The 13089-nt window shown below is 42.3% G+C and overlaps 1 protein-coding gene across 3 annotated transcripts in view; it reads left to right on the top strand.

Annotated features, from left to right (window-relative positions):
* The window catches only part of IQGAP2 (IQ motif containing GTPase activating protein 2), a 127570-nt gene that overhangs the window by 20603 nt on the left and 93878 nt on the right, over positions 1–13089 (top strand). For all 3 annotated transcript variants that reach the window (XM_066339072.1, XM_066339071.1, XM_066339070.1), the window contains exon 2: positions 1246–1345. In XM_066339072.1, the coding sequence (XP_066195169.1) occupies positions 1246–1345 (100 nt within the window). The remainder of the gene's footprint in view (positions 1–1245; positions 1346–13089) is intronic.

Here is a 13089-nt window from a genome sequence, read left to right as displayed (position 1 = left end):
GTGTCATGACATTCACCAGCACGTGGGCTGCCACAGAGAGCAGAGCCAGCCCAGCCCTGCATTTCCGTCCTCCCCTGGTGCCTGCATCACTGTGCCTGTGAGTGTGCAGGGGCTCAGATCAGGGAGCCAATTCTCCCACAAACAGGTCTCTTTAGCAAGAGCTGCCCTTTGTTCTGGTTCACTGGTGCAGCCACTGGCTTGCCAGCTGTGACATGAGAGGTGATGTGGCTGAAAATGTGAAAGAATGTAGGGCCACGTTTTTCACAGAATCATCAAGGTTGGAGGATACATTCAAGATGATCTAGTCCAATACTCAGCTTAGTACAGAGAGGGTACTGTACTAGTACAGATCTTGGTAACTGTACTGATCATCTGTACTTAGCACAGATTTTGGTAACTGATTTATGCTGAAGGCTGTTTACAAAAGTCTCACCTGCTGTGGCTGAAATTCATCTAGAAGCCAGCACTACAGTATGCTCTTTCAGACTCTCTGCTAGAAACATTTGGAAGAATTGGAGAGCTGCTCACAGAGGCCCCCTCTGTACTCTACAAGTACAGAAAGACCAGCCACTGTGTAGTAGCTGTAAATAATTGGGATCATTTGCAGCAGGAGATGTGCACAGACATCCCTTATAGGCTGGAGGAGTGTTTTTATGGTAGGTGATGAAGTTGCAGCAGTAAGTAGAAGAAACCACAGATGGTTCATTTGATTACCAACCCTCATCATCTCCATCAGTGGGAGGCAGCTCAGCGTGTTGCAGTCTCATGGGTTCCTGAAGCTGCAGCCAATTCCCACGTTGTCCTTGAGATACCTTTGCAGTGTGTTGTCTTTGTCTCTGTTGTTGAGGATCTGCTTAGCATGGGGCTGCTCCACCTGCATCTTGCCTTGAGCTTCCTCATGAGAGCCCTCAAATCCTCTGAGGATATGTAAGCTGAAGCTCTGCTGGCTCCCAGCCTCAGTCCCCATGTTTGAGTGCTCCATCCTGTCCCCAGACCAGGCTGTGGCCTCAGAACAATACAAGCTTGGTCCTAAGGAAGTGAAACTTGAGGAATTCACTGTAGAGAGAACAGAACACTCTTGGTGACATAGACATCTTTGTACACCATACTATAAAAGGCCTCTTCTAAACAGAAGTGATAACTATTTTAATTTTCCTTGTTCAGTAATTCACACAAGTTCTGAGTGAAATTGCTCTGAAAATCACAGCGACTTGTGTATAACTTGATATGGGTTTCTGTTTGCAGCTATTGTGGATGATGAAAGGCTTTCTGCAGAGGAAATGGATGAGAGGAGGCGTCAGAATATTGCTTATGAGTATCTGTGCCACTTAGAAGAAGCAAAAAGGTAAGTAAATGAAAGCACACTTATTTCTGGCCTTTAAATGTGGATGTTTGGGCCTGTTGTGCTCTTGAGCATCATAATTTTTGATTCAACATCCCTTGAACCACTTGGTTTAACTGAATGTCAGAGTATCATAACACTCAGTATGCGAAACTAATGCCCAGTATGAAAAGCCTGATTCAAAGAAAGATTATTAAGAAATAATCAAGACAACATCATGAAATTGGCTGTGGTGTCCATTTTCACCAAAAGTATGGGCTGGATACTGAAACAAAAGGCTGTAGCTTTGTGGGAAGCTGAGTCAGGCTTGTGTGACTAACTGGGGAAAGTATTTTGCTCCTGGCTCTGTGGCTGTGCTCCCTTCTGGGTGCTACTGCTTGTGGAGTGACTCAGGTTGCTAAGATGGCAGAAAATCACCTGGGCTCCTGCAGGTTTAATGATCAATATCATCTCAGTGTTACAATGGTAAGTGCAGGCAGGGCTCTAAGATAAGATGGACTCTGCTCTTGCTTCAGTTCCTACTGGTCAGCAGTACTCACCTCTTGGAGCAACAGCCCATGATGAAACACTGATTAGAAAGTGCACAGAGTTTTGATCACTTTTGTGCAAATGTACCGTGCTATGTTCATTTCATTCTCAAAACAAATATTCAACATTTTCATAATTAGAGAGCAGCAAAACAATACAATATCCTTGTGCTTTTGAAGTAGCTTCAAGTGCTGCAATTATTGTATATGTAAAAACATATTTTATATTCTATGTGATCAGACTTTTTCAAAGATGCTTATTATACTCATGTTATTGGTAATGTACACTGGTAGTGTCTCACTTCTGCTCCATGTTTGGTGGTGGTGGTGTTTTTAGTCATGAACTGTGTTTGGATGAGTTTCCTATGAATTCCTATTGAGAAAAGAAAACTTGAACTGTGATTAGTAGTGCGAGCTGTGAAACCTTAGTGTGAAGTCTAAGCATAAAATCTCTGTAATGGAGTAAACCAGTGTATTTCAGTCAGTAATCTACTATCAAATTGTGCTCTGGGCCTTGAATCCACAGAGTTTCCCTCTCTGCCAATGGTTTTGTCCTAGGGGCATTGTTATAAAAATTAGCCATTCTTACTTCCTCCTCACTACACTGTTCCATTTGGTGTAGCAAACTGTTGCCTCCTCTGCTCTTTCTTCCTCTTTCTCCTGCAGTGGTTCCCTGTTTGGATGTTTAAGATGGCAAGTGTGTCCCTGCTGCCAGGGAGGACTGACCTGCTCTGCATGCTCCTTCCTGCTGCCCCCACTGTGCAGCTCCAGGAGACTGCCCTTGGTCAGATGACTCGGCTTGCTATGCCAGCAGGGAATTCTCAGCTCTCCTGCTGAGTTAGTTAGTGTTCTGTGGTTTATAGTGAGCTGACTGGTCTGATCAAGGGGTCTGAGGAGGATCTGTGCAGGCAAGAGGAGGGGGATGGGGTGCAGCTGCACACCAGAAAGAGGGAAGGGAGCAGGTTTCACTTGTGGAGATGTTAGATCAGGTCCACCATCTCAGCTAACCTCAGTGAGTCAGGGTTTGATTTCACTCAAGATTTCTCCTTGGTACGTTGCAACTCACCTACCTGCTGCCTTATGGCATCTCGTCTCCAAATCCAACATTTCCTCTGCTGCTGCTGCTATGACTACTTTTCTTCCCGGCTCTCTTCAACCTTCCCCTTTCCCAGGGCCACTTGTCACTTTGAACTCAAGTCCTCTAATTAGTTTGAAGCAGCTCCCTTGATATTTCACAAGGAAATGTGAAGTTATTTTTACAACTAATGACTTAAATTAGCATATGCTATGAGTAACCTCCTCTCTTTCCCTGTATTTATTTTCATAGAGATTCTTGGCACTAGCAGCTTTCTAGATGAAGCATTCCTTTAGATCTGCAGCCCATGATGGGACTTAATATCCAGGACAGTTACTCCAAGGATTGTTAGACACCTGGAAGCTTTTCTGGACCTCTGGAAAATCAGAATATACCAGTACTGTTCAATGGTTATTGCTTCCTAAGGTGGGGATGACTTCTGCAGTGTAAGGAGCACTGTACTTCCCTTATTAAGGGAATTATTGATCTCTTAATAAGAAATTGGACTATCATGTTTGGAGCTGATGTAGCAGCATGATGCTGCTGGACGTTCTCCTCTGCCTCAGTGCACTGATCACAGTTCTCATTAGGAAGGAAGGGCTGATCCTGCAGGGTGTGGTGAAGGCCCTGGGAGTGATTTTTGGGTAGACAGAGCTGCTATGAGAAAAAAAAAAAAAGGAAGTGTGAGGGGAAATATCTCCCTTCACAGAGAACCACTGAGGTAATTCTGTTTTACCATGAGGCTTTGCCCCAAGACACTCTCACTACTGAGGAAACAACCCAGCAACAAACAGGTACCAAAAAATCTTGCAGGAACAAGTAGAAATGCCTGTGTCCCATTGCTGTGTAGCCCCTATCCCTGCTTTCCCAGGAGCTGACCAATGCTATCCAGAGAGGCTGAGCCAGTGCCAGGCCCAGGCTAGGATGTCAAAGATGCAAGCCCACGTTTTTCCCGGCCCCAATCTGGTGAAATGAGAAACATGAGAATGTCCTGTATCACTCCTCACTGCATGGTTATTCACCCTTGATTAGGGGTGAAAGATGTTGATGTGCAGTCCTTGTCTGTACCCACGTGGTTATGGCATTTTTGCTGCCACTACAGAGCCTGAACAAAACTGGGGACTCTGCAAAGTGAGGTAGAGAGAGCAACAGGGTCATAATTCAAATGAGAGCAGCTGGGGAGGCTTGAGTGTAGGTGCCTTCCACAACACCTGGTGGGTCCTGCCCTTCAGCTGTGCTGGGAGAGTGCTTTGACAGGAAATATTCCCAGGGGAATTGCATCCACAACTTTTGCAAAAGCAAAAGCATCCTCAGCTCTGGACCAGCACCCATGGCATGTGCAGGCCCTCTTACTCTGCTGCACACTTGTGGCTTCAGCCCCAGGTGCAGCAGCTGGTTGTGAAACCACCCAGAGCTGTGCCTGCTGCCTGCCTGCTCACATCACTGCCTCCTGGGTGAACCTGGGGAGTGGGAGCTGCCTCCATTACATCATTTAGTCTTTGTCCTGAGTGCTTGGAGAGGACTTTTTAATATTCTTTAACACTGTGGATACCACAGTCTATAATAAATAGACTGAATGAGTAAGGCAGGGTAAGTCAAGGTGAGTTTTTCCAGTTGGCACCTGCTGAAATGACAGCAAATACTATTTTAGGTAATCAGCTGTGTGCAAATACAATGTGCTTTGGTCCATACTGGAGAGTAATAAATACTGAAATAAACAGTAAGCACCAGAAGATCAGGACAGCAACTGTATCAGGAGGCATATTTTGCTTCTCACCATATTTGTAACAAAAACATCGTTTTATAGCAGCTCTGCATTTTGAAATTCCAGAATTAATTAAACAGGTGAAGAATGTGTGTTTTCAGCTGCTTTTCAGATCACTGTTTGCATACTTAATTCCTGTAGCCCAGCTTTAATAAAAACTTGACAAGTTCAACATGAAAAAAAAATCCTGTCACTGGTAGCTGATGCTTCTGCAAATACCTTCTGAGCTAGACACAGTATCTGTTACACCTATACAACATAGGAAATTGGTTTTTAAACACAATGAGCAGGCTTGTAATATCTGTAGAGGTCAGTAAAGTTTGATAGGGTGTTACATTTGATATTGAGGAAAAAACTCAATTTTTTAGACTGCTGTTCTCTTTTCTTCCTAAAATTACACATCTGATAAAATGAGGTTTTGGTTGCTTATATATATAGTTTGATTTATTACTTTTGCCTTTAAGGGAAGTCTCTTGCATACTAAATAAAAAACCAAAAAGGAGCAGCAAATGGATAACATCCCATGTCCTTGAAATTCTGAGAAGAAAAAAACCAAGAACATACAATTAGGAGCAGGGATTTTCACACTTCAAGAAATGTAGTCATGGATGGCACAAATAGAAGCCCTCCAGACATTACCCTCACACATATCCAGTGTAGTTTGGAAGATCATACTAGTCCATGGCAAAGGTCTAAGGTGGGCATGAACAGCTGTGTCACAAGCCCTCATGTCTTCTGGAATTATGTGAATTTTAACAGGTGCATGCCCATAATTTTCCCAGCCTCAATCTGGCAAAAGTAATGTTTACCACAGTATCCTCCTTTCCAAAGGAAATACCCAGCGCATCAAATTCTGTCTTGGGTTTGGCTTTTGTTGTTGCTTGTCTCTTTGCAGATGTGTGATTACTGCACTGTAAAGATAATACAGATTTGAAGGATTTAAATTGTGACTGAAGCTTTGGCATACAAAGCAAATCAAATTTTCACTAAATGTGTTGTGGCTGGCTAGACTTATAATCATCCATAGTTAAGTAGATACTGTTTTTCTTGGCTTTTTAGAAATTATATCTTGTTATGATAAGATTGAATTTGAACGATGAAACTCCTTATTTTACTAGCCTTGACTCTCCCTGCAAGAAATGGAATATACTTTGTTTCATAAAGCATGTTCTGCAATCACCAGAGCTGCCAGAATTTTTTTTCTTGCTCAGCTGTCAGTAAGATAGTAACTTGTGTAAAATACTGAAGCTTTAGCTTCAATACTTGGACTATAAAGATACAGTAAAAGAAAATTATCCAGGAAATTTCTTTTTGAGAAGTCTTTTTTTTTAATGTTGGAAAAGTAAATTCTCATTCTTCTGCAACTTCTTTTCAGTAAGAAATCATCCTGGTTTGTTTCCAAAATCTGCCTCTTTTATAATGCTGGTTTTTTGTTAATTGGTTTGCAGTGGCCAGTTGCAGTATTGATTGATGATATGATAGTTAGGAATTGCTGAATAAAAATGTCCATACAGTTAAAAGTTCAAACCCTGAAGTGCTGACTTGGCTTTGGCTGAATCCAGATTTTGCAGTACCATAGCACAACAGAAAGCTCAAGTTGCTGGGACTGTGGGACCATGGAGGGTGGTTGAGGGTGTCACTGTTTCTGGGGAAGGTACCAGAGATCTACAAAGGCTTGGTGTGCTACAAGTGAAGCCTGCCAGATTTCATGTTGCTGTTTCTCCAGGAGTAAAATCATGGCAACCCTTCATCCCTGGCAGGTCATGAGTGAAGTAATGTTACTTTCAGACTACAGGAAATATTTAAAGATCTGTGCCCTTAGTAAATATAAAATATTATAATCAAGCTGTAAAACTACCTAATTTTAGGCAGAAAATATTAAAGTATTTCTTAGTTACATGTATCATGTGGGTTTGTCAGAAAGTTCTTTTGGGATTGGTAGTCTACTATCATGTTGTAAATGATGAACTTTGCTTTGTCTCCCCACCTCTCCCTGCTTTAAGCCAAATACAAGTATTATAGCTGGCAGCACCTCTGTAAAGGTAAAATATTTGAAATTAGGGTGTGTCATGAGGTGAAATTCTTTGACAAAACCTACTTAGCTGTGTTATACATTTTGCTGAAGTACCTTGGTCCACACAGAAGTACTGATCAGCAAGAATTCTTGCTGTTTCACACCTTGGTCCTTAGCATGACTGCCAGATATTGGCAGAACAGTGTTTTGTTTTGGAGAGTTCTACAATTGTGTGGATAAGTCAGAATTTCTGCATGCAAGTGTGACGTCAGTGATATCAATCAATCCAACAATTGCTTGGATAATGGTATTTGCATATGAAAGGTCCTGACGGTGAGATCCAAAGGGAGGGAAACCTTTTGTGCTGGTTTCTGTACAGGATGCATTGACCTGCTTACTGGCATGTTGAGGTAAGTGTAATGGGTCATTGCTCAGTGTGTATGGGCTGTGGAATAATGATGCAGAGTAATGATGGATGTGACCTTTGTTTTTGTAGACTGAACCATATGCCATGGCGTGCACTGAAGCTAACAGTGTAGTCCCTTCAGAGCCAGTTAGTTCTCTTTCCGAAAGTTTTCCACCTTTCTTTTAGGCACTACTGTCTTGTAAAGAGTTGTAGTTTCTTGGGGTTTACTTTTTTAAAAGGAAGACTGACAAATTTGAAGCTAGCTCATGCTCTGCTGCCCGTGTATTGGTGTTTGTAAGCTCAGCTTCACCAAGAGAGCACACAGCGTTTTCATTTCTCCTTCACTTTCCCCTCTGCACCTTGGATTTCTGTGGCGCAACTAGAAAGCTTCTTTGACTTTATATTCCACTCACAAGACTACCTGATTGTCAGATCAGAGTGATGGCTTCATTCTGCACCCTGGGGGTAGCTCCCAGTTAATACTGAGCATGACCTGATGTAGTGGCTGTAGTGGCCATCAGTAGTGGCTGGGTTGTTACCTTACCATGGGGAGCACACAAAGGAGTAAGGACACTGGCAGGGGTGCCTGTACATCACCGAGCCAAAACTCTGTAACTGGAAGGCTGCTGAAGGAAAGCTTGGGGCTGAGATGTGTGCAGAGGAACAGATTTTGGGGATTAGAGGCAGCAGAGGTACCTGGGGTTTGCACCTTGCCTAAGAGAGTCATATGAAGCAGCTGTTGGGAAGGAGCTGTGACAACACTTGTGGGAAGGACGTCTTCTGCTTAGTTTTGAAGGGCTTAAGTGTTGCTGTTGACCTTTGGGTAAATCCTTCTGCACTGTTTCCTATTTAGCTGAGAGCAGCCAGGGCATTTTCTTCTTAGTGTGTTCATGATGGGATAAGTGCAGCATGTGTGGCAGTGCTTGTGTGCTGTGCCCATGCCCCCTGCACTGGATTGAAATGGTTGCATGCCATGCTGCTGGAGTGGCTGACCAGAGAGTGGTACATTCTCCCTGGCACATATCCCACTGGCCTATATTAAAAAGCTTTATGTCATCATCTACCTGTTTGCTTTGGACCAGAGGAGGAAATTACCTGGAATGAAGGAATTTGCTTCTTAACAGCCCTTTTGCAGGAGTGTACTTTTCACATGTTGAGATCCTTCTTTCTCAGCTTACCAGGTCCTGGAGAGCTGTTGATCTTTGGAAGAAGTGTTTATCCAGGCTCTGGCAGAAAGTGTTGTGGGGAGATATGAATAGCCCTTCACAGATCAGAGGAGATGAGGCAGCAGCTGCATGTGGTAACCTTTATGACACTGCTTTGTACTGACCCCTGCTGCTAGTGAGGAGCCTACAGGTGTCTATGGGATCTTACTGTATTGGATAGAAGAATTGTCTATTCACAAGGAACATGCTGATAGAGCAGGGGCTTTTGCTATTACTTTATGGGTGCTGGAAATCCACATTTCTATGACTTAGCTACTGCTTTGGGACTGAAAGCCCTAAAATCTGTCCAATGAATGTTTAGATTTGCAAAAAAACCAATATGCTGCTGTATCTCCAGCTCTGGATGGGAAAAGCAGCTTGAGGACTGGAAGGATCAGTGCTCACTGAATGTGTAGGTATGGCACTGCACCCAGCTTTTGCCTTCTAGGTACTGCAAGTGAGCACTTCATAGAATAAGGGAATTTCTGAGAAATGTAGTCTGGGCTCCTTTGGAAATCACTTCATTTGAAAATGTCTCAACAGTTCACTGTCCAGAAAAGGAGCACTCTGGCATTTTGTATCTCATTAAAAATGAGATATTTAAGAATGAGTTTTTGCAGTATGAGATATGAGTTCTTGCAGCAGCAATAATCCTTTGGCTGTGGATGTTGCTGGCCACAGACCATGTGAATCCTGTGATAGTAGACAGAGCTATTGCACAACCAGTATTCCCCACCATGAGATGAGTGGCAGCTCTCTGCAAGGGGTGTGGTTGCCTTTCTAAGCAGCATGTGGTCAGATTTACAGCTGGGCTGATTGGACTGTGAGGTTGTGCAGCTCGGCTGTGTGCACTGCCTGGTGCTTTTGACTGCTGCTAGTCTCAGTGATTCATGGGCTTTAACAAAGACGAGTTTGTGTCCACCTGTATTTAAATTCAAGGCTCTCTTAACACTTGGAGATTTGTAGTAGTGTCCTAGAGGAGATAGGAGCCTGTATAGACTTTGTAGGAGCTTGGACATTTGTCAGAGCACTCCATGATATTCTGAAACCACTGTCGTTTGAGGCTGACAGTGGGATAGCCTCCCATAATTGCTTTTGCTATTTTTGTTGCTAGGTTTAGATAGGCATGTGCAGACCTCTGTGTGTGGCAATGTAAAGCCCTCAGATAGTTTCCCTCTCACTCAAATTAGGGAGAGCTGTGAAAATGGCTCTGTTCCTCATTGTTTCTGTTTTCCAGCTGCCCATGTTTCTTTGAATTGCTTATGCATTTTCTGTAATGCACAGGGAGACAGATTTCAAGGTAATCTGTTCAAAATCAGATTTGACACCAAAAGGGGCAAAGATTCTTTAAGCCAAACTATCTCCTGGAAAAGTGAAGTGATGTATCTGGTTTTCAGCTGAGTTGTGGAACTGGCATGTATAATTAAGATTTGGGAGGGCTCAAATAATGATACGTAGAACTCCAGTTCTTTGCGGGGGTTATAGCAAAGATTAATTGAAAGACATACTCTTTTATACAGTGTCTCAGTACAATCAATATGATTGATTACTTAGAGCAACACCTCTCAACTGTTTTCTTACAAGTAAACAGCAAGTTAAAAAACACCAGGTGTCAGGAGGATATTTACAAGGATTGTTTTGGGTTTCTCCTCGTGATTTCCCAGGCTGGACTGAGAGAATACTAAGTTCCCACAAGCTTCAAGGCACTGTCTGGAGTCTAAAATCCATGTTCTGACCACTGTCAGTTCCCACAGGCATCTATTCTTGAATCAGTATAGCTTAAAGTAATTCAGCTGAATATTTTCTTTAAAACAGAAGGAAAAAATATTCTTGACGAGATTTTTATTTTGCAGTTTCAAATCATATGAGCTGGTTGACACTATTAGTTTCACAAACAGATGAAAGACAAAAGACCAGCTGTGGAGTTATCTCTGTTGTGAAAAGAGAAATGGTAGCCCAAATATTGCTGTAATCTGGTGCACGTGTTGAGAATTGGCTGTGTGTTAGGCACAAAATAAAGACGTGAGGCACTGGTTGTCTGTTTTGGCAGTGGCAGCAGGACATGGCCTCAAATGTTTGATGTACCCCACTGTTTCTACTGCACACTAGCACCATTCTTAACAATAAGGCCTGAAATTGGTTTCAGAAGCAGAATCTAAGCTGTGAATGGGTTTTGAGTCTGACAAATTTGAGTCCGGGGGAAGGGTTGTTAATGAGTCCTCTCAAGTTAATGGGAGGAGCTGCCCTGGAGCTTGAAGGGCTGGGAAATACTTCATACAGCTTCCAGTGCCTATAAATGCTAGGCAGGTTCTTGCTTGGAATTAGACACCTCCACAATCTACAAGTGTAAGTGTAAGTGTAGCAGCTTTACCAGCTTAAAGGGGAGAGAGTCTTACCCGTGTTGGTGTGGTGTTTTTTTTTTTTTTTTCCCTGTGTGTGGGGGGTTTTTTTGGTGGTTTTTTTGGTTTGTTTTTTTTTTTTTTTTTTTTTTTTTTTTTTTTTTTTTGTGTTTGTTTTTTTTTTAATTATTTGAGTTGAATTGATAAGCATTGGCAAGTGAACTGTACTGTGGCATTGAGTACAGATTTATTGTGATAGAATGATGGCTAACGGCATGTATAATCTTCCAGCTATCCAGAGGACAAACAGCTAGACTGCCCTGGGATGAGAGTTCAAGGATTGCCAGTTGTGAAGATGTGCGATTCCTGCAAGGCACTATTCACATTGCAAGGCAGCAAACATGAGAGCCTGTTCTCATCCTGGCTTTTATTGCTCCCATATGGGCTGTTGGTGACGTATTCACCTCACAGGAGAAGTGATAAAGCTAGTCTGACAGCTCGAGCCCTTCTGTCAACTGCAGCATGTTAACTGTTTCTAAAACTTGTTTGCCATCAAAGCAGGTGGATGCATTATAAAATTTGCTGCAGTAAGAGTGTAAGAGAAACTCTTGTAATGAATGAAATTGACTTAAACTCAATGCTTTTGATTACCTCTGTCATTCAGTTCTGTCAGTCTGCTTGTTGTAGGTCCAAAGGCAGAATTTGTCCACTACGGCAGTGAAAAACACAGTGATTCCTGCAGGCATGCATATCCCACTGCACAGAAATTGCCCTGCTGTGCTGAAGCTATGCTCAGGTCACTCATGTGTTTTGTTTGCCAGTGGATAGAATAGAAGAAGCTGTGGGAGAGAGGAAAGACAGGGAAATGGCTCACTGGAAATGTGTAAAAAGCACTCCAGAGAGGAGGCTTAAGATGGAAGGAATTTGTGGAGGGCCATTGCATGCAGGTTATGGACCCTTACTGCTGTTCCTGGGCTGTGAGGCTGGGTGGGGTTGTGGAGGATGGTGCTGCATGTAGGCAGCCTGGCACTGGCCTTGGAGAAAGGTTCAAAGCATCAATTGCATCTTTAGTTACATTCTGTGGCAGGACTATCTTTAAAGTTTGGCTGTTAAACAGGCTGCTCTAAAATGGGCAAAAATCAAATATCTATTTACACATGATGCCAAACTCTTCTTCTCTGTTAAAGAAACAAAGCAGTGACGTGATGTCACACCAGTAGATGTTAAAAGCTGGAATGTAATTCTTTCCTGACAGTTTCCAAGTTGCAGATTGCATCCCCTCCCTTGCTGTAATCCAAGGAAAGCACAGTGTGCTTTATTCAAGCACATCTGCATTTGCCTGATGTACAGACCCGGTCATGTGGGATTTACTTTGCAGCATGTTTGGGGGAGTGCCAGGCTTTGGTCTGGCAGTCTCTTTGCTGGAACAGAGTTCAATGGGATTCGTGACTGAAGTTGGGTTTTAGGGCTTCCCATTTTTCTGTTTAACATCCACAGAATAGGGAAGTGTTGATTTGATCCACCCAGTAACTTTTGAGGCACACTATCTTCAACTGTTTAAAAAAAAGCAAAAATTAAAATTCCACTCAACATTGAACATAAGCTATTGGGAGAGGGGAAAAAAATTGTGGTTTACTCTTTGTTTTTGTTTCTCTGAAGTACTGATGGCATTGAAACAGATGTGTTTGCAGGTTTCTAAATTTTTAATAGCATGCTTTTGCAGAGTTTTCAAGTCCTTTGTTCGTATCTCTTTTCCATTTCTTTTCCTTCCCACAAAAGCCCTGATCTAACCTTGTGATTAGCGTAATACTTAATACTGGGATGTTCTACTGTCTATTTTGGGGAGAGTTTACACTTTACTTAGAGTTGGTAAATGCAAGGTAAAGCATTGAATGGTTTTGGCTTTTTTTTTCTTTTTTCCTTTGGTTTATAAAGCTGGGGATATTTTTTTAATATTCCTGTTGCTTTCTGTCTCGACAGAGAGAGAGACCTTGATCTGTCTTTCCTAAGTAAATATAGATCTGTTGTTGTGATTCCAATTTCAACATTTTCTCCACTTCCTCAGGGTCAAAGTTGTATCACATGACAGTTAGTATCATATCACATACTGTTTTTCTAATTGAGAAGTGATAGAAGAGAACAGAATTTATCCTAAAAGTGTTATTTTTTTGTGACCTTATGCACTCCTACTCTGTTGAGGACAAGGTAGGAGTACTGGGAGACTTCTCATTATTTATGTAGCATCCTCAGTTTCTTTGCTGCTGGAGAACAATATAAGTAAGAAAAATGGTGTCTGCTTAAGTTTTTGGTGCCTGAAACTTGCAGGGAGTAACTAATTTTCTTGTAGCAGTTACTGGCTGAGATAGCAATGGTATTTTCAATGTCAACAGCAATCATTTTGTTTCTTGGGAAATCA

The sequence above is a fragment of the Sylvia atricapilla genome, chromosome Z (assembly GCF_009819655.1).
Source record: "Sylvia atricapilla isolate bSylAtr1 chromosome Z, bSylAtr1.pri, whole genome shotgun sequence".
Classification (NCBI taxonomy): domain Eukaryota; kingdom Metazoa; phylum Chordata; class Aves; order Passeriformes; family Sylviidae; genus Sylvia; species Sylvia atricapilla.
Note: the sequence above shows the minus strand (reverse complement) of the source record. Positions and strands in the feature narration are given on the sequence as shown.